The sequence below is a fragment of the Sciurus carolinensis genome, chromosome 13, assembly GCF_902686445.1.
Source record: "Sciurus carolinensis chromosome 13, mSciCar1.2, whole genome shotgun sequence".
NCBI lineage: Eukaryota > Metazoa > Chordata > Mammalia > Rodentia > Sciuridae > Sciurus > Sciurus carolinensis.
In genome coordinates this window covers 93,853,604-93,874,115 of record NC_062225.1, presented here as the reverse complement: position 1 = coordinate 93,874,115, position 20,512 = coordinate 93,853,604, and the positions used below count along the sequence as shown (strand labels likewise).

Sequence of the window (20,512 nt, the reverse complement as noted above, 5' to 3'; positions counted from 1 at the left end):
AGGACGTGGGTCTAGACCCCATCAGGGTAGGCTAACATGATGCATGACACCTTAGAGGTTTCCTTTTGTTAAAGCAAAGGACTGGAAAGTGGGTGACTTTTACGCAGCTATTATCCCCAGGGATGCCTCACACTGGTGGCCCCAACATCTGCCCCAAGCCACTGCTGCCTCTTCTGAGGGTCGCTTGGCCATGCCAAAAGGGCAGCTTTCTACTCGACTACAACTAAGGGGATGCATGAGCATGATGAACTGTGACCTCAAGGGGAATACATTTGGTGACAGTTTCATTTTAAAAGACTAAAGAGTACAGGTGACTTCCCCATGGCCAAGGCTGAAGCTTCTTTTTCTACTCTGAAAAACCTGAGGTCCTAAGGTCCCAAGCCACACCAGGGACACCAGCACAGGCCAGCACTCTGACTGCTTTGGGCAGTGCAAGCAGGCGACACAGCACAAGTAGCTATCTCTAGAGTAAACTTCGCAGCCATCGAATCTTTTAAAACCAGAAAAAAATAAAACAAAGCCAGATGTACTTGAAACCTTCAGAATCTCTTGAATTAGCCCCAGTTAAAAGACGTGAACCTTCCAACTACAAAAGGCAGCAATTTTTCAGCTTAAGTAATTGAATGTCATCCTTTAGCTAAAAATTACTGATGCTGTGCAGGCATAAAAATAAGCCTCAGGAAACCTCCTTGGTATCTCAGGGAGACTCCTCCGGAAGTCCAGGCAGTGCCTCGCTTCTGAACGGCACTGGGTTCTGCACAGCAAGTCTGCATTCGCCTTGCACCAGGGACACAGGGCCACAGTGTCAAGCCTCTTGCCCAGCACCATGGACACCTGGTGGCACAGGGGGAACGAGAACCAGGTCTGCATACTGGGAAATGGGAGGCAGTTCATTCCCTACTATACAGCACCTAGTCCCGATGGAGTGTTTCCATGGAAACACTGGGAATTCTAGTAATGACGCGAGAGTCACAGTAAAAATGACCATTATGACATTTAAGAGCAGGCAGAACCTGTGGGCAAGAGTCCATCATGGCTTCTCCTGTGAGCCCCCACCTGGCCTGATTAGCTGCATGAGATTCCTGGGCCTCTGTGACCTCGCCAGCACCAAGCTCAGAGGACGGCACGGCCCACCGTCCAGTCCTACGGCAGCAGCACACACGCTTCCTGCAGGGCACGTCCATCTGGTCCTAATGAGTGCACCTTGGTGAGGATGGGGGCGTTTAGGGAGCAGTGGGGAGCAGAGGCAGACGCCTCTGTGTGTCTGGTGCTGCAGGGCCACAGGGCGCCATCCACGCCACTGCAATCCCATGCCGGGAACAGAAGTCAATGAGTGTTTGAAATAATTCTTTGTTGTTTTTCTGCAAAACCGTGGCTATGCAATTATATCTCGCTTATACTCAATTAAAACTTTGTAGCCAAGTGTAATGACTGCTTTTTGTAACAGAATGCTGAAGTTTGAGTATCAACTCACCAAGATGTCGCTCATGGTGTGCTGACCTGCTTCTGCTGGAAACAGTGCAGCTCTGAGCGTCTAGATTAAGAGCTCATGCGTGGACTTCCTGGCCAGGCAGCAGCACACTTTACTTACGTCAACTATGTGATTCAGTAAGTTGCTCTCTCATACCACAAGAACAACTAAAAATGAATTAAATTTAGTAATTTAAATTTAAAAAGTTCCAGGGGAGAAAAAATGACTGGTGACCCTTTGGCAAGTAACCGAGTGGCAGAGAGCCCTTCCTTGATGGACACTCACAACTCCGCCTCCTGCTCTGTTACCACGACCTTGGGGAGGAATTTGTAATTTTTTCCTTTGATTTCACTAATGGACATCCAAAATAATTGCTTGATTTCACCCATCAATTACTGTTCCACTGGAAAGGAAATGGACATGAGGCAGGGGGAGAGGTCACCAGAGCCACCGCTGCCCTGTGCAGGATTTGTGGTGTGGACCTGGTCATGGAGGGCTGGTCAGGACAGAGCGAGCTCAGTGCTCCACCAAAGTCCCAGCAGTTAGCTGAACAGCTGCAGCAAACTCTGGCTCTCCCTGAGGGGCCCAGCCACGTCCCGTCACAGGAAGAGGGGCCTGGACGTGCCTGCAGACGTGGGAAGTCGATGGCTATTGCTGTGCTGCCTGACCAGCCAGCCACCGACCACTGGCCACTGTACCATCTGCACACCCAACATAACTGTCCCTCACCCCTGAGTCTGGCTGGTGGGATGGTCCCACCTTGCACCCTGATGTGCCCTCACCCTCCAGTTGCCCAGGTGCCAAGCTCAGGCTGTTTCCCAGGTCCGTAGGTCACATTTCAATTAACCCCCTATGGTCTGCTGTCCTGCAACTACTGGGATGAGCGTATGGGGAAGGAGGAGCGAGCCCTCTCCAGGCCGCCCGGGCCGCCGAGCGCTGCATGCGGAGCAGGGTCCTCAACGTGTGTGGCCCTCTGTCTGCAAGGGCTGGGGTGGCGGGTGTGTGCGCACCGACTCAAGAGGCAGAGACTGATCTCTGCAGAGCTCGGAGCGGGAGGGAGGAGCATGCGGTCCTCCCAGGGCTACCCGCATCTCCACCGCCAGGCGCGCAGCCAGGCCCCGCAGACGGCACAGCAAGCAAGGCAGGCATTACCTTCTGTGTCTCGCGTACTTGCCACTGACATGGCCACTGCCATCACAGCCAGGAGTGGGACAGCTGCAACAGGAAAGAAGAGTTACCAGCTGCCACGCACCACGGCAGAGGACGGGGCTCTGCGCCCCAGCCAGTCTCCAGGGCAGCATCGTCAGAGCAGCGGGCTGTGCTGGGCTGCGGGGAGCTGTGCAGTGCCTGCTGCAGGCGGGGATGTCTGCGGGGCTGGTGGGGCAGGCCCGCGCCGCGGAGCACTGACCTGAACAGCTCTTGTATGGCCGGCTCCACGGGAACTGCGGAGAGATGGAAAAGAGGTGAACTGAATCGCCTGTCACAGGTGCCCCCCGGGAAACACCAGAAGGTGTGTTGGGGGTCAGGAACACCAAAGCGCCTGCAGGACGCAGGTGACCGTGGCCTCGGGGACGCAGGGGGCCTACCTCGAACCCCTTTGGACCGTGTGCGGTGGCGCTTCTCCTCGGCGTCCACGTCCATCTGGGGATAGATAAGCAGAGTCAGAGCCTGGCCCTGTGAGCGGGGTGGGCAGGTGTGCAGCTGACCCCACCTGGCGTGCTGTCCACGGGGCTCGAGTCCCTTCCCGCTCTGCGAAGCAAGGCTGCACAGGGCCGTGGAAGGCAGGCTCGGCTAGCATTTTAGGTATTGTAAGCAGACCCTGATTTCCCGGGAACATTTGGTCAGGAGGCCTCTGTGCTCTGCAGTGGGGCAGATGTCCAGGCACCCTGAAGTGCGAAGCATTCGCTCTTGGCAGGGCCGTGATCAGGACACACCTGTGCGATTCTGAGTTGTGCTGTGTACCGAGAACATGGCAGATAGCCATTAAGTCTACGGGAAGCTAAAGAAGGCCAAAGAAGGTGTGCCTTCTCTCTGCAAGTGGAAAGCCTGCCACGGTGGAGGGTCAGGAGGAGAGGGGACGCTGCAGAAGGACATTTCCTACTGCCAGGCCTGTGCCTGGGGCACCGAGCCCCTGAATCCAGACATGCGGGTGGAGATGCCGCCGGCACCCTGAGCAGCCCCCAGGCCTGGACGCGTGTTCAGCCTGGGACTGTTGCGCAGCCTGTGGAATCTGAGGGCTGCATGGGCAAGGTGGAGGGGCAGAGCCTCCCGAGTCTCAGGCCGCCGGCAGTGGCAGGAAGCTTGCTGTGTTCTATCCCGTGGAAACCATGGGCTCTGGGGACTAGGGCAGTCGTCACAGGACGGGGGACACAGAGCTAATGGGGCCAAACCCTGTTCTCCCGAGGAATTCAGAAAGGAGCTACATATTTTTGTAGGGGAGCAGGGTGAGGAACATTCTCCACCTGGTGTGATAGAAACGCTGGGGAGCAGGGAACCCGGAGCTGACATCTTCCTGAGCGGTAAGCGTTAACTGGGGGTTCAGGAGAAAAATGGACACTATGTGGTGGATGTGCCAGGCAGAGGTATGAAAGGCCCCCAGGAACTGTGCTTCTGGGAGCCCAAGCTGGACCTGGGGTGGTGGTCGGGCTCGCAGAACTTCCTGCCGTGGCCTGAGTTAGACCGTTCCTGAGAAGGGCAGGCCCACCCCTCAGCCCCCTCCTTGCTAGCTCCATTGGTCCACCTCGGGCCCAAACCCTGCACCCATGGCCTTGCTGTGGTTCAGGAGAGAGCTGACTGACCTGCTGATGTCCGGGCACTAAGTTGAGAACATGGCTCGCCACCTGCCTGCCCAGGAGACTGAGTACGTATGGTTTTCTTCCCTGCATTGAACTCTAGGTCCTTTTGGGCATTTATGCGTTCAGGGGCGATGCCACTTCTTTCTGGAGCTGGAGGACTTTTCTCCCACTATCACTGACCCGTGGGCTGCTGGCTCCCCTCCCCGCCCCTCCTTCTCACGTTGGATTCCCACCAAACGTGGGTCTGCTTTCAGACTCTCTTCTCCTCCGCTCCAGTGCTGATCCTGATTTGGTGACAGTGGCTCAACGCATATGATGGATCCTGTAAGTGACTTTATGTGGTTTTATACTGAACTTCAGAGCTTTATTTTTTGTGCCAACAAAAGCCACCAGCAAGGACATATTGAAGAGAGCAAGTGTCCCATTTTACAATGTGAAACTTCGCCTTTGGAAGCAATTTCATTTGTGACCTTTGTCTTCCCCTTTCTCCCAATACACTGCACGCTCTCCTCCAGTTGAATCTCAAAGAAGAGAATATAATATTTTAAATACACTCACATTTCATAAAATCAGTTGTCATGGTTTGACTATAAAGTGTCCCCCAAATCTCCTGTGCTAATGCAGGAGGTGAGATGGTTAGATTATGAGGGTGCCCGGGAGTGGGTGGTTCAGTCTCTTTGTGGATTACTGGTTTGGAAGGACAGTTGTCCAGGGAGTGTCTGTAGGTAGGTGGGGGAGGCTGGAGGAGGTGGGTCACTGTTGGTGAGCCTCTGGGTTTACAGCTTGTCCCTGGTCTTCCCTCTCTGCTTCCTGTCTGCCATGAGGTGAGGCTCTCCTCCACCACACCCTCCAGCATGACTCTGCCCCACCTCAGGCCTGGACCAGCGGGGCCGTGGACCACCAGGGACTGGAACTCTGAAACGGGAGCCCAGACGAGGTTCCTACCCTCAGGTTCTCGTCAGGGACTTTGGCCACAGTGGGCAAAGCTGACGGAGATAAGAGTGAGGCCCCTCGCACTCTGGAGGCCGGTTTCTGAGGTCCTGTCCTGTGTGCATCACAGGTGTGGTCCAGTGGGCGCTGAGCTGGGCCTAGGATGACAGCCTGTGACGCCAGGTCCACCCGCACACTGGGGACCTTCTCTCCCCTGCCATGTGGCCCTCCCAGGGGACCAGACGAGAGGCTGCCGTGGACCACGGGCTGCATATCCTCGGGCTGTGATCCCAGAACCAGAGTGCCAGCACCCCACCCTCCATCCTCCAGGAAGGAGTCATCCATTCCGCAGCCGGTCAGCTCGCAGCACCTGCTGCTCAGCTTGGCTGTGCCACTGTTGCTCGGTGCCATCAAGAGGGTAGGCCAGAGGCAGGCAGAAACCAAGGTCAAACCACCGAGCTGAGTAATGGGAAAGAGTCACAGAAAGGTGTGGGAGAGGAGCCAGGAGCCTGCTGAGTGTGGTCCAGGTGCAAGGTGCCCTGAGCTCATGTGAGGTTGCCAGGGACACTCGGGTGGAAGGACGGAGTCGTGACGGGGTCGTGAGGGCCTTAGCCTCACAGAGCCCTAATTCACCCGAGTGGACGAACCAGTGGTGACGGCAGGCAGGCACCACGTGGCTGGGGGAGGTGGGTCGCAGGGGTGTCCTTGGGGTCTGTGTCTTGTCCCTGGAGAGTGGAGCCCTCTGTTCCTGACCGAGCTGCTGCCTTCACCACACCTCTGCCACAGTCTTCTGCCTCACTTCAGGACAGAGCCACGCAGTCGAACACCTCTGGACTGCGACCTCTGAAACCATGACCCCCAAATAAATCCCTGAAATCGTTCTCGTCAGGTCTTTTGTCACAGAGGCAACAAAGCTGAGCGAAACTGCACACGGTGCTCCAGGGGTGCCACCCCCGGTTTGCCAGCCAGGTGACCTGGCCAGCTGACCTCGCAGCACCATGCTGTTCAAAACTTTCCTCCAGTGCCCATGACCCCAACTGCCTGGGAGGTCAAGTCAGGCAGCTCGAGTTCAAGGCCAGCCTGGTAGCTTAGGGAGACCATCGCAAAATAAGAACCAAAAAGGGCTGGAGATGCCCTCCAGCGGCAGACCACTGACCTAGCACATGTTAGGCCCTGGGTTCCATCCAGAGCATCCCCAAAGAGGGAGAAGGAGGAGGAAAATGTGTCCACATCTCCACTCAGCCTCACGCAAGTTTCAGCTAATAAAAATCCATCTGTGAAGGTCAGGAATCCAAAATGATGTATTTTAATCATCCTTGATAAGTGTTTAGAGAGAGTGCTACAACAATTTAAAATCGTTTTCCAAAATACGGCAAAGTCTTCAGCTTTTAGGGATTTTAGTGTAAGATGGACACAGTGATATTTAGCATTTATACTGATACTCTCAGTAAAATAAAGGACAGCATAGTAATTAAGAGGTTGCCAAGGAGTCTGGAAAGACCAAAGGGTGTCTGGTTGGTGGCATTGAGAGTTGTGATTGTTGGATTCCACTTATCCAACTACATAGGGTGGAGATGGGGGAATCAGGCAGATGAAGTACGGAAGCACTGAGCAGGCTGCTCAGGCCTCCCCGAGTAACTGGGTCCACAGCCATCCTCTCCTGGGCCAGCGGTGTGTGGTGTGGGGTCGTGCCAGCAAGGGTAAGAGGCCCTGAGACAGACCATCAGAGCTCCCCAGCAGGAACAGGACAGGCAACCGACATGCAACACTCTGGCCTTCTAGGAATGGCCATCTCCAGCTCCGGACAACTCCATTCTTCTCAAAGGGAGACAATTTTGTGGGTAGCCTTCCTTACAAATGAAGGACAATTTAGGAATTGGTACCATTTGAAGCCACTGAGATGAGATAAGGAGGCTAGCTGTTCTATGAACTGGTCAGCAGTATTCAGTAAGCTTCCAGTATTGGCATGCGGAAACGTTTTGGGAAGTCCTCATAAAACACGGTATTCTCAAGATGCTGCTCCCCTCTGGATCCCTGTGTCTGACCATCCAGTGCCGAAAAGCAGGAGGGCCCATGTGCAGGTCAGGTTAGAAGGTGACTTTCTGGGTCTTAGCACCTTCTTGGGACCTTGGGGCCCTGGGCACCAGTGACCTGCCTCTGCTGATGGTTCCCAGACAGACTATCTGAAGGGTAACGGCTTGGTACCAACACTCAGCTATGAGTGAGAAAAATGAGCAGCTAGAATCAAAATCTACATACTCTGGCCTAAGGACCTCTGGAAGATCTTCCCATCGCTGTGGGCCCTGGGTGTGTGTACCCACAAAAATTCAAAGTGGCAAGAAGCAGCCTTTGAGATACTGCTTTAAAGCCAAATTCCTGGAAATGCTACCCCTGGGAAGTTTGCACACAAAGCTGGGTAGGGTGGCTGAGCAGTCCTGGAAAACAGTGGGAAGCAGGACTGTGGACTGGCACTCAACCCAGGAATGACCCTGGAATCCCTTTCAACAGCCCGCTTTGGGACACGTTAAAAATAAGGCTATAAATCCTGAGATAATAGCCATTAACATGTCATCAGTTGCAATAAAGATGTCATGGAGTAGGTGGCCTGCAGAGCCAGGACTGGTCACCTTGCTGTGGTCAGCTGGCGAGTGAAACACCAACAACAGAGACCAGGCAGAACTGACTTCAGGGTGCACCTGGCCTCCTCCTGCTCACAGGATCTGTGTGTGCGCACACGTGCCAGTGTGGAGGGGCAGAGCAGGCATCTGGAGGCAGAACCAACCACCATTGTGACATTCACTTCACCCTAGACCTTTGGGCACAGAAAAAGGGCATAGCAAAAGGAAAACAAGACTGTACACAGTCGGCAGGCACTGTGCCTGAAGGTGCTGGGCTGAGCACTATCAAGCACTACTGATAGTCTCACGACCCTTTTAAAATCTTTCATAATGCGAGTAAAGAGCTGCACAGGGGTCTCTAGGCACGTGCAGCCGGGCGGGGACCGAGGTCAGGGGGTCCGGCTGCAGCCGTTGCTCATCTTGGGTCTCAAGGGGAAGGCAAGCTGAGGCATCTTCCATGACTGCTGAGGACCCAGAGCGTTCTCCTTGAGGCAGTGCTGGGCATCTTGTGTGCAGGGAGGGGTGCTCAGGTCCATGTCTGTGGCTGAGTATGTGACAGAACAGTGAGGCCGCGGGGGCTCCAGCAGGGCTGGCCCTGGACAAAGCGAATGGCGTTTGATTTTATTTTAACGAGGAATGACATCGTACCTCATTCACAGTCATGGAAGATGCGCTTTCCAATCTGTGTTCTTTGTGCCATGGCAGAGGGGAACCCAAAGCCCCCGTGAGGTGCATTTGGGGAGAAGTGGAACAAGAGCCCCTCGATTTTCCAGGAGTTCCTCCTTAGGCCTGGAGCCTCAGCCCTGCTCCTAGAGGACAGAGGAGACCAGGCAGGCCAGGGAGATTAGGGGAGGCCAGGGAGGCCAAGGAGGCCAGGAAAGCCAGGGAGGCCAGGAGGCCATGGAGACCAGGGAGGCCAGGGAGGCCAGGGACCTAGGCTGAGGCGGAGCACTGGGGGCTGCTGGTCCATGCCAGCAGGGAGCCACCCCAACTGAACTGTCAGCTCTGGAGGCGCTGGGTTTAGTCTCCACATGTCGTCCTCAGAGTGGAGACAGGCAGTGCAGTCTCCTCGACCTCAGAGGACACCACATCAGGTGTCTCCAAAACTAAACTTCCCTTTTTGGTAAAACAGTGGTTGCTTTTTTAGCCCCAGTGCAAGAGTACAAAAATAAACTGCTATCTGCATTTTAAAATTTGGTTTTCAGACATCCTTACCTCCTGTACATGTAGGACTGCCTGACTGATGTGATCCTGCAATATGTACAATCAGAAAAATGCGATTTCACTCTATTTATGTGAGTTATCAAAATGTACAAAGCATTCTACTGTCAAGTACAACTAATTAGAACAAATAAAATAAAAACATTTTAAAAAAAGAAAATCTGGTTTTTTGAATTTGAATGTTTCTCACTGCTCTTCCTTTGCTTTCTGGGCAGGAAGACCTGGCTGGAGTCAGTTTCCAGACTCTTGACGGGGGACTATTCTGCAGGGGCGAGCATCTGAACTCTGGGGGCTTAAATCCAGATCTGGATTTCTGATTTTGCTGGAAATGCAGTGACCTGGAAGTGCTACTCTACATTTCTTGTGCCCATAGCCTGGAGGGAATGATCCCCCCAAGGATGGCTGTCTGCCCTGTCCCCAAGGGTGCCAATCCAACTTTTGCTGCCAGTCTGGCTCAGAGGACAGCTGGCCCACTCAGGTGGGAGTACCTTGAGTGCGGGGTTCCTGTGTCTCTTCTAACCCGAGACAGTGGCTCTAAAGCCAGTAGAGCCCATGCCAAGTGCCAGAGCTGTTGGAGAGTCGGGGCCAGTCTGGTCTCTGTGCCAGGAGGTCCCTGATTGTCCGGGGGTGGTGCTTTGTCCTGGCTCTTGTCCCAGGACGTGGTGAGGCTGGACGTCGGGTATGGCTGTGGAGGGCCAGGGAGACCCCAGGTGGAGGGCCCCAGAAGCCGTGCATGCTGCTGCTGGGTATGAGCGCTCACCCAGGGCTTCGCCTTTACTTGCTCCTTGTCCTGCTTCTTGGGATGATTCATTCAATCGTCCTTCATCTTGCAGGCTTCCTCAGGCCTGGCAGGAGCCTTTGAAGTGAGCAGGTCTTGCTTTCACAGGCTCGTGTGAGGCACCCATCCTCCGGCCAGAGCCACATCTCCAGGACAGAGACCGCGCTCCCTTCTGTGCCTTTACTGCCACTCGGAGCACCAACAGCGGGGACGCCGAGCATGGTGCTGGTGGCCCAAGCTCGGGGCCTTGTCCCAGGGTAGCCGCCGCCCTCTAACAGGGGCTCTCCAGACTGCAGGGCCTGGATGCCCTCCACCACTCCCGTGTGCACAGCCCACTGTGGAGGTGCCTGGTGCCCGTGTGCAATGCAGGGTGGAGACCGGAGCTCCTTGCAGAGGCAGCAGCCTGCAGGGTGGCCTGGCCGTGGGAGGCTGGGCAGAGCAGCGATGTGAGTCTCCTGCACATGAAACTGCTCAGCCCCAAGTGGTTGGGAACGGGAGCACCTTCCAAGAGGACCCAATGCAGGGCTGGGTGCACCACAGAGCTGAGAAGATACTGCCTCTCTTCCCACCACAGTTTTCAAGGTGCAGTGTACCCTTCCAAAGGGACGAGAAGCAGAAATGCTGTAAAATCCAAGATGTAGATGATGACCGCACTCGCTGGAGGTGAGGCAAAGCCCGCTGGCCACTTCAGTTCCCTCCTCCCAATCCCAGCCCTTCAGCTACAGAGAAGTCTCCCTAGCGTCCACAGCGACTCTGGTGCCTGGAGGTTTGGTTATAGGTACAGAATCTAAGCAGTGTGGGGTGAAGAACACGACCTTCTTCTCTAGTTCAGAGTCATCTCCTGCAGCCTAGACAACCCCTCTTAGTCCAACTAACTGGTTTTGCGGGCGTTAGACTCCTAAGTTCAGGAGAGAGAGCGGTTGATCCTGTCTTCCTGAACGCAGCAGCTGGGCACCAGGGAGGAGATCGGGTCCCGGGCGGCTTGGCTCTGGGAGGAGATCGGGTCCCGGGCGGCTTGGCTCTGGGAGGAGATCGGGTCCCGGGCGGCTTGGCTCTGGGAGGAGATCGGGTCCTGGGCGGCTTGGCTCTGGGACCGCTGCATGCTGGGGGCAGTGCCACCCCAAGAGAGGGCAGGTGCCCAGACGGCAGCCCCCAGCAGGCTCCTGGCAGGCTGTGGCTTGTTTGATGGATGTTTGCTGAAGTTCCTTGCAGATTGTGGTGGGGCCTTTCCGACCACAGGGAGGGCAGTAGTTAGGAGCCACCCGTGCTCCATAAAGGAGCAAAGCAGAGTGGACTGAAGGCCAGTGTGGCTGGGCACGGCCTGCTGGTGGGGCGTGTGTGCGCCCGGGTTCCAGTGGCAGCGTTGGGGGAAAATGGAGGGAAACATTCCCAGATTGGAGCGCTCCTACCTGTGAGTGGGACGCCCCCAAAATATTCCACGAACAATGAAGATTCAAAAAATGGTAAACTAAGGAGCATTTAGTGACGGCAACCGGTGTTTTCAGACAAGAATGGTCCGAAACAAATCGCCACCTCCAGGCTGCTGGTGCCTCTGAGATCAGCTGGGCAGGTCACATGGCTCCACCCAGGGCCAAGTCAGCCCAGGAAGGTGGGCCGGTGAGCCCCTCCCCGCTGCCCTGCCAGGGGCCGTGGGTACATGGCCTCCAGGTGCTCAGGCCCTCTGCCCACCTCGCTGCCTCCTCACGCTGGGTCCCTGTCCACTGTGGCCACCTGCAGACTCAGCAGTGAGGCGGCTTCGCGGGTGGCCTCTGCCTTGGCGTGGCCCCGGGCTCCTCCCTGTGCTGAGTGAGCAAGAGACCCTTAGGCAGGTGGCGGGCGCTGAGGAAGAAGGCTCTTAGGAGCAGCTATGAAGAAGACCGCAGACCGCACCCAGGACACCGAGGCTGCTCGCGGCTCCCGTGGCAGGGCAGGTGGAGGCCTCACACTTGCGCCCAGGTGCCGGGCCCAGCAGGCCATGTCCTTCCTCTGTCCTAGGTGAGGTTCCTGAGTTCCCGGGGCCTCCGTCCTCTCCATCCTGTGTGTGAAGTGGGACCCACCTGTCCAGGGAGGTGAGGAACACGGAGGAGGACGTGGCTTTGAAGGTGTGTGGGGAGGACCTTTCTGTGTGAGCGAGCGAGTGAGCTGAGGCTGGCGGGCTTCAGCGCAGACACCGCCCGCAGCCTCAGGACCCACTCTGCCCTTCTCCAGCATCTGCTCTGCCCCCTCCCCAGCCTGCCTCCTGGTCCGGGCTCTGTCCACACGTGGACCCTGTGACTCATTTTGCAGTCGCTACTTACTAAGTGACGTGATCTCTCCTTTCTCCTGGAATCTTGAGATCACAATGGACCGACTTCCCTATCAAGCCACTCATGGAGTCTGCTTTCGTTCTCGCCGACCTCCTTGGACATGGTCCTCGCTGGAGCCTTCCCGGAAGCCTGACTGGCGGCATCCCCAGGACACCCTTCCTCTGTGGCTCCCGTCCTCCGGCACGACTGTGTCCCTGCAGTCCGCTCCTGTCCCAGTGTCTGGTGGAGGCTCCGGGTGGCCCTCTGCCGACGGCCCAAGCTTCAATGTCCTCTTCCTGCAGCGTCAGGGCCAGAGAAGGCTGAGAGCGGTGTGGGCTCCGGCTCGGAGGGCCAGGGGAGCCTTCTGCCAGCCTCAGCCTCACCCAGAGGGAACAGCCTGGCCGCACAGACAGGAGCAGTGTTTCCTGGGCGTGGCTCTCTTCAACGGGCCTTCCCCCGACTTCCTGTGGCTTGCTGGTTCTTACTTTCCAAAGCCCCCTCCCTGCGGTCAGTGCTGGAGGGCTGAAGGCCTGCTTGCAGAGGCTGTGGCTGCTGTCCCCAGGGCTCAGGCTGCGCCTTGTGGGCCCTCCCTGCGGTCCTCTCCCGAGGGACACTTCGGTTGATTCATTTCATCTATTTGCTTTATTCCACTACAGAAGTAAGTCCCAATAAACACATGCGTGTTTTCCTAAAGCACGCTGTCAGCGCATCATTAAATGTGAGAGTCCATGTGCTCTGCAGTGATGCCCCATCATGCCTGTCTTTAAAGTCATGCCGTCCCTCTGTCCCTGGCCCGTGACCAGTGAAGATCTGCAGGTCTTTTCCTTTGTCTGAGTAAAACAAATTTCTCTTTGGTCTCTCTCTATCCCTAATGAGGTCAAGGACTTTCTCATCATATTCCTTCTAGGAATTTGGGAACTTGGAAGTATCCTAGTGACCTTCCTTCCTCCCTCCCTCCCTTCCATATTTGTGGCACCAGTGCTTGAACCCAGGTCCTCCTGAATGCAAGGCCACTGCTCTGCCACCGAGCTGCACCTGGCCCTTGTTATTTCATCCTGAGACAGACTCTTACTAAGTTGCCAGGCTGGCCTTGAACTTGTGATCCTCCAGACCTCAGCCTCCTGAGCAGCTGGGAGTACAGGTGTGTGCTTGTACCTGGCTATTGTTTTCTTAAATAGTTCTTTCTTTTTTTCTAGGATTAATTGAACTAGTTTTTAGGGAAAGAAAAGTGCTAAAAGCCCTAAGAGCAGAAGCGTTAGAGAAGCCTGGGCCTGCGTGGTAGGACGCTTGGTCTGTGGCACTGGCGCTCTGGAGAAGAGGCACACTATTCACAGCAAACTAACAGGGCGGAAGTGCTTGGGGACCACCTGGGGCACAGAGGTGAGCGTGGGGGAGGGGTGGTTGGGACGTTGACAAAGTCAACGCTGACAAAGGACGTGAGGGTCCCTCTGGGCCCCGTGGGGGCATCACCCAGGCAATAGAATGAGAATCACGCTTCCCACAGCTGGATGCCAGCCCCACACAGCTGCGGGCACACAGGGCCCCGCAGAAGAACTTGCTAGCTGTTCAGGGCTTGTTCAGTCAGCAGCACTGTGAACAGCCTGTGGGTGCCCTAGTCCTGGGCTACGGCTAAGCTGTCACTCAGGGATGCCTGTCCTGCATGGCCACCCTCTCCCCAGAGCCCAGAGCCCTCCCGGAGGACTCAACTCACTGCAGGGAGCCTCCCAGGGCAGGAGGTGATGGACTTGCCCAACAGGAGCATTCCCTGACCCACAGGAAGAGACCTGAAAAGACCTGAAGAAACTGCCAGCGACCTAAGGCCAGAGGCCAGAAAGTTCTGCAGGGGTGCAGGGCAGGGGCAGGGCATGGGCTGTGAGCACAGCGGGGCATCCTGCTGGGCCAGCGCTCAGAGGCCTGCCACTGACCGTGGACAAGGTGGGTTCCTGGAGAAGCTCCCAGGAAGGCAGAGGCCATTCAGAGGTTTGGAGGCCCCAGGATGCACTGGTGAGGCCAAGGGCAGTGTGGCCCCTGTGGCTGGCAAGGGGCCAGCTGGGAGGGCAGGCGAGGCCCCCTCCCTTCCTGCTTTTAAGTCCCAGGGCTGTGGCCCCCCACCCTCCCTCTGAGAGGAGGAGGTGCTGGCTGAACATGGAGAGAGCAATGGCTGGAGTGAGTCCCGGCAGGCAGAGGGCAGCTGCCTGAGACAGGGTGCGGGTGATGAGGACAGAGGGCTTGGACGAGCGGAGGCACCCCAGCAGCAATTTTGGAGGCCTGAGGAAGAGGCTTGCCCATAGAGGCTGCCTGGGGCGGACAGAAGGCAGCTCTGCACCTGAGGAACAGCCCTACCTTGCAGGAAGTGGTCTCCTCTGAGGACGGAGGCAGCGTGGCCCCGTGGGCAGGATGCAGCCCAGGGCCGGGCTCTCTCAGGTGCTGCTCCTGATCCTCCCCAGCCTGGGATGGTGGCAGAGTCACTTAATTTCTCTGTGCCTCGACTTCTCCATCTGCAACACAGAAAGAACAGGGCAAACACCTAAGGATTCCAGGGGCTCACCAGGCAGGCCCTCAAGCGGGCGTCTGCTTCCGTCCACAGGGCTCCCCCAGGAGCCAGACCTCTCCTGGCCTCACCGTGGACAGGGTGTTTGCCTGTCTGGCTGCATAAGAAGCACCCACGCTCCCGCGCAGACAGAGCAGTCTCGACCAGCCCTGTCCACAGAGCGACCTGTGGGCTGTGGAAGACACACGGGAGCAGCGCCTCCAGGTGCTGCAGCCCCTCCCAGGTCTGAGGCCGAAGCTGCCCACATGGCAGGCTGGAGGTGCATCCCTCACTTTGTCCATGGTTCCCCAGGAGCTAGGGGACTGGGCTGGTCTCCTCCAAGCCCCCAGGGCTAGGAGACTCCCTTTCATCCCTCTGTCCTTTAGCCGCCAATTAGTCAATTAGGCGTTATGCTGATTTTACGGATGAGAGATCTGAAACTCAGTGTGCAGTATTTGCCTGAAGGCCCCCATAGTTGGAGGGAAAGCCGTGACTGAACCAAGGTCTCCTGTCTGCAAATCCAGCGCTCCCCTCACGTGACAAGCCGGTTCCATCCACTCCCAGTGGAGCAAAGAGGGCTGAGATTTGGAGCAGGGACCCAGAGCTCTTCCGAGCAGGGACTAGAGAAGCCCTGGGCAGTGACCAGGGTGACCAGCCCCTGACAATTCCAGGTATAATATTCATCATTTCATTCATTTTGAACAACTCAGTGTCTCTTGCTCATGAGGTTGGCTGGGACTGAGACGCTCCAGGTTGTTTTAGACCTTAACGGATCTAGTGGAAGGAGACCCTGCAGAGGTCACCTGCTAGCACCACAGGGGTTCCAGCCCAGCATCTCCTCTGGCTGCACGGTTCCCACCTGAGCAGCAGAAGGCTGGGGAGTGCCTCAGAACCACGGGGAGTCGCCACCTCCAGGTCAGCTCCCTCCACACCCCTGGCTCAGCAACCTGCTGCCCAGGAAGCCAGCCGTCCTCACCAAGTGCTGCTGACCACTGGGGACTGTCTTCCCCAGGACACTGCCACCTGGACCACAGGACAGCTGAAGCCAGCCTCTCCTGGCAGGGAAATGATGGCTATTCCCTTTGACTTGGTCATTTAAGACCAAAGGACTTCTCCCTGCCCCCTCCTTTGCCTGGATTGACACCCTGGAACTTTCCTTGCAGACACCTCCTTCACGGTGCCTGTTGGACCATGTGTGACTGCAGAGTGGGGCAATGTCCCCATCTTCGTGTTGTCTGTGCCCAGGACAGACTGTTGGCTGGGGAGGGCTGTGGGCTGGACGCAAGGAAGGAGGAGAGAAGGGAGAAGAAGGAAAGAAGGGGCAGGAGGGGTCAGGGAGGGAGGGAGGGAAGACAGAAACAAAACAGGAGGGTCTTTCCCACTGACCTGTGAGGGGTTCTAGTTGGAATCCTTGGGCTAACACCGTAAGTGACTCCACCAACCAGTGAGATGCACGGTGGTTGAACGACTTAGAGACAGAGTCGGGGTAACGCAGCCCTTCCACTTAGGGCCTTCTGACTGGAGCGTGCTTGCAGTTTCCAATCTCTGAACAGGTAACACACAAACTGCCTAGCTTATTGTTCAGTGCTCACTAAATGGCAGTGGGTCGTGATACTATCGCCACTGTGCACCAGTTTATTAATAAATACTGTATCTCTGATTTCAGCCTCTGTTATAAATGTGATGATGTAACTAAGTGGCAAAAGCCACCTGTAGAACTCTGCTTCTCAGGGGTGGTGTTCACTCAACTCAGTTCCTTGGCCATGCACCCTCAGGCAGCCTGCTCAGATTCAGTACTCAGTGTGAAACAGAATGGACGTCTCACACCGATGCAAAGCCAAGTTCAAGAAGGAGCAGACGCTAGGATCAACACAGCCTCAGCCTTAGATATGCAGACAAATAATTTGGAGTTTAAAGAGAAATAGAAAGAATGAGGCACAGAAAGGAAACGAAAGCATTAAGAAAGTAGGCCTAGGTGAAAGAGAAAAGCCAAGGCCATGGTAAGTCTGCCCAAAACAACCAATGAATGGAAAAATTACCTACTGAGAAAGAAATGAAGATAAGTTAATGCATTAATAGTGCATTTGATCCTAAGGTTGGATATATGCCTTTCTTTAGTAAATTCTTTCATAAAAGCATAGTTTGTGAAAAGAAACATCCTGCAATCAGCTCATATTGCTCTGAATGTTAGAAACACAACAAGGAATACAAATGGCTCTTGATATTTAAAATTAAACAATTAAACAATTAAATGATTTATTATTGAGTTATGAGAAAACTATTAATTACGGCAATTTAGTATAAATTGTTAGATTTGAGGTCCCTATTTGCTACATGTCATAGGAAGCATACTCACAGGTGGGTGTTAATTTTGTTACCAAGTTTGTAACTAAGTTAGACAAGGCGGTGCAGAGGACCATGCTGAAGGACAGGGTGAGGTGGTGGGCTCGGGCACGGTCCCTGCCTGAGGTCTGCCTCCAGAAGGGCTTGTGCAGGACTGCCAGGCACAGCTGGCAGGAGACCCTCAGGTTCCTCTCTCTGAAGGCCCTTAGTCCATTTTTAAGAATATTAAGGCAGTGGCAGGATTCCTTCAGGGTTATTTCAGGAAAAAAAGGCCTTAGACCAAATTTGTCTCTGCTTGTCTGCTTTTGAGAAAACTTGCATTCGCAGGCGTCTATGCTGGCATGACCAGCTGAGATGAGGCTCTCCTGAGTGACTAAGGCCACCCGGCAGGGCAGGTCCAGCCCCCTCAGGAACTGTGTTCCTGTAGGGGGTCCCACCACACCCCCTGGACTAGAGCAGAAGTGGCCTGATTATGGAAGAACTGCCACTGTGGGAAGCCCCAGCTGCAGCGGCCCCAGGGCCCTTCCTAACTCCTCCATGTGTGCACATGAGTTTGCAGGAGAGGACCTCCAGGGCCAGTCTGACCCGCCTCCCACGGCCTCAGGATCCTCCCTTGCTCCTGGTTTTATTTGTGGGCCTTACAGATTTGTGTGTGCTCTCCTTTCCTGTGTTGCTTAGCAACAGAGCACCCGTGCCATCCGCATGGACCCTCTCTAGCTCTGGTTTGGGCTTGGGTCCTCTTCTGGGAGAGGACCTCCCGGGGCTCCTGTGGAGCTCCTGCTGTCCTCTCACCATGAGGTCACCACCCGCACCCCACCGTGTCTTCTTTCTCTCCCAATCTCTCACCCCTCGCAGGAAACATGTCTTTACCTGGAAGGAAGCAGTCTGACTAACGGTCCATTTTCTCCCAGGCACCTGAAAATCTGAAGCTGTACAGAAACACTGCCTTTCTATTTTGGTCATTTCTGGGTAGAACAGAGATGGTGCCAAGTCAGTGCAGGCTGATCCATGGAGCCCACACTCTGCCCCAGGGATTCTCTGCACTTGAAGTGCTCAGGTGAGGAACATGTCCCCAGCTAGGATGTGGGCGACATTCAGGGAGTGGCAAGACATGCCTGGGGCAACCCACATGCTTGAGGCCAGAGGGCTTGAGGCTGACCTCGTGCTAGGAAGTGGTCACACTGTGAAGAGCACTGTGAGGGGGGCCTGGTGCCAGGGGCAGAGGGGGGACCTGGTGCAGCTGGTGGAGTGGCCTGGGGCAGAGGGGGGCCTGGTGGAGCTGGTGGGGTGGTCTGGGGCAGTGGGGAGCCTGGTGCAGCTGGTGGGGTAGCCTGGGGCAAGGGGGGCCTGGTGCAGCTGGTGGGGTGGCCAGGGGCAGAGGGGAGCCTGGTGGAGCTGGTGGGGTGGCCTGGGGCCGTGGGGAGCCTGGTGCAGCTGGTGGGGTGGCCTGGGGCAGAGGGGAGCCTGGTGCAGCTGGTGGGGTGGCCTGGGGCAGAGGGGGGCCTGGTGCAGCTGGTGGGGTGGCCTGGGGCAGAGGGGGGCCTGGTGCAGCTGGTGGGGTGGCCTGGGGCAGAGGGGGGCCTGGTGCAGCTGGTGGGGTGGCCTGGGGCAGAGGGGGGCCTGGTGCAGCTGGTGGGGTGGCCTGGGGCAGAGGGGGGCCTGGTGCAGCTGGTGGGGTGGCCTGGGGCAGAGGGGGGCCTGGTGGAGCTGGTGGGGTGGCCTGGGGCCGTGGGGAGCCTGGTGCAGCTGGTGGGGTGGCCTGGGGCAGAGGGGAGCCTGGTGCAGCTGGTGGGGTGGCCTGGGGCAGAGGGGGGCCTGGTGCAGCTGGTGGGGTGGCCTGGGGCAGAGGGGGGCCTGGTGCAGCTGGTGGGGTGGCCTGGGGCAGAGGGGGGCCTGGTGGAGCTGGTGGGGTGGCCTGGGGCAGTGGGGAGCCTGGTGCAGCTGGTGGGGTGGCCTGGGGCAAGGGGGGCCTGGTGCAGCTGGTGGGGTGGCCTGGGGCAGAGGGGGCCTTGTGTAGCTGGTTGGGTGGCCTGGGGCAGAGGGGAGCCTGGTGCAGCTGGTGGGGTGGCCTGGGCAGAGGGGGGCCTGGTGCAGCTGGTGGGGTGGCCTGGGGCAGAGGGGGGCCTGGTGGAGCTGGTGGGGTGGCCTGGGGCAGAGGGCGGCCTGGTGGAGCTGGTGGAGTGGCCTGGGGCAGAGGGGGGCCTGGTGGAGCTGGTGGGGTGGCCTGGGGCAGAGGGGGGCCTGGTGGAGCTGGTGGGGTGGCCTGGTGCAGAGGGGGGCCTGGTGGAGCTGGTGGGGTGGCCTGGGGCAGAGGGGAGCCTGGTGCAGCTGGTGGGGTTCCCTGGGGCAGAGGGGGCCTTGTGTAGCTGGTTGGGTGGCCTAGGGCAGACGCGGACCTGGTGCAGCTGGTGGGGTGGCCTGGGGCAGAGGGGAGCCTGGTGCAGCTGGTGGGGTGGCCCGGGGCAGAGGGGGGCCTGGTGCAGAGGGGGGCCTGGTGCAGTTGGTGGGCTGGCCTGGGGCCCAAGGGGCCTACTGCTGTCATGGAAGTGTGTCGGTTGAAAAGCTACCTAGAGTTGGGCCTCTCTGCTGGTGCCCAGCTCTTATTCCCATGGCTCATCATGCCTGGTCAAGTCCTGGTGCTTCTGGTTGTCCCATTCCTGATTGCCCAGTGATGCTATTGCCTCTTGCAAGGACAAGGACAGGGGCCCCACTCTGGCATGGTAGCTTCATAACCTATAGGGTTCTCAAACCCTAGTCACAGGAATCTTCAGAGAAGTCAGTTCATGCTTGCTCTCAGACCTCGCTACGGACAAAGTTGATGGTCTCAGTGGGTCCACTAAGGGTCAGCCCCAGCTTGCTGGAGGAGAATCCAGTGTCCATGAATAAGCCCTGTCAGTTGTCAACTATTTTTTTTTCTCAGTTTTGAAGATCATTCAAAGGGAGAAGATAATCTTTGGGACAATGGTTGTTCCCACACAAAGTATGAATATGAATCCCTTTCTCACACTGTATTCAAAAACCAGCTCAAATTGGTTTGAAGACCCAATTGTAAGGGCTAAAACTAAAGCCTTAGAAGAAAGCAGGGGCGAATCTCCATGATCTCAGAGTTGGCAAAGTGTTCTTAGATATGACCCAAAATGAGATCCAAGAAAGAAAAAGTAAATGAATTAGGCTCCACAAAAGTAAATGACTTTCCTCCAACAAATGTACCATAGAAAATGGAAAAGCTCGCCTCCAGAAGAGGAAAACACACTTCCAAGTCGTACGCTTATTAAGGAACTTCAATCCAGTTTAGCCACAGAATCTTCACAACTCAAAAATCAGGACAGCCCAAGCAGAGCACAGCATGGGGGCTGAGACCTTCCCCCAGAGATCTGCAGGCACCGAGGAGCACGAAGAGATTCTCAGGCCCTCAGGCCTCCAAGGAACGCAGGTCAAAGCGGAAGGGCCAGAGCGGGTGAGAAGCCAGCTGCTCAGCAGGGACTGCCGAGGGCGGGAGGGCAGGACCTCACCCTGTGGAGGACTCACAGGGGCTATGCTG

General features: G+C 56.5%; 1 protein-coding gene across 18 annotated transcripts in view; it reads right to left on the bottom strand.

The window, feature by feature from the left end:
* The window catches only part of Myt1l (myelin transcription factor 1 like), a 371,913-nt gene that overhangs the window by 132,112 nt on the left and 219,289 nt on the right, over positions 1-20,512 (bottom strand). For all 18 annotated transcript variants that reach the window (XM_047522641.1, XM_047522639.1, XM_047522638.1 and 15 more), the window contains exons 5-8: positions 14,442-14,596; positions 3,058-3,112; positions 2,880-2,913; positions 2,624-2,686 (exon numbers count right to left, since the gene is read on the bottom strand). In XM_047522641.1, coding sequence (XP_047378597.1) covers positions 2,624-2,666 — 43 coding nt within the window. In that variant the 5' untranslated portion in view covers positions 2,667-2,686; positions 2,880-2,913; positions 3,058-3,112; positions 14,442-14,596. The remainder of the gene's footprint in view (positions 1-2,623; positions 2,687-2,879; positions 2,914-3,057; positions 3,113-14,441; positions 14,597-20,512) is intronic.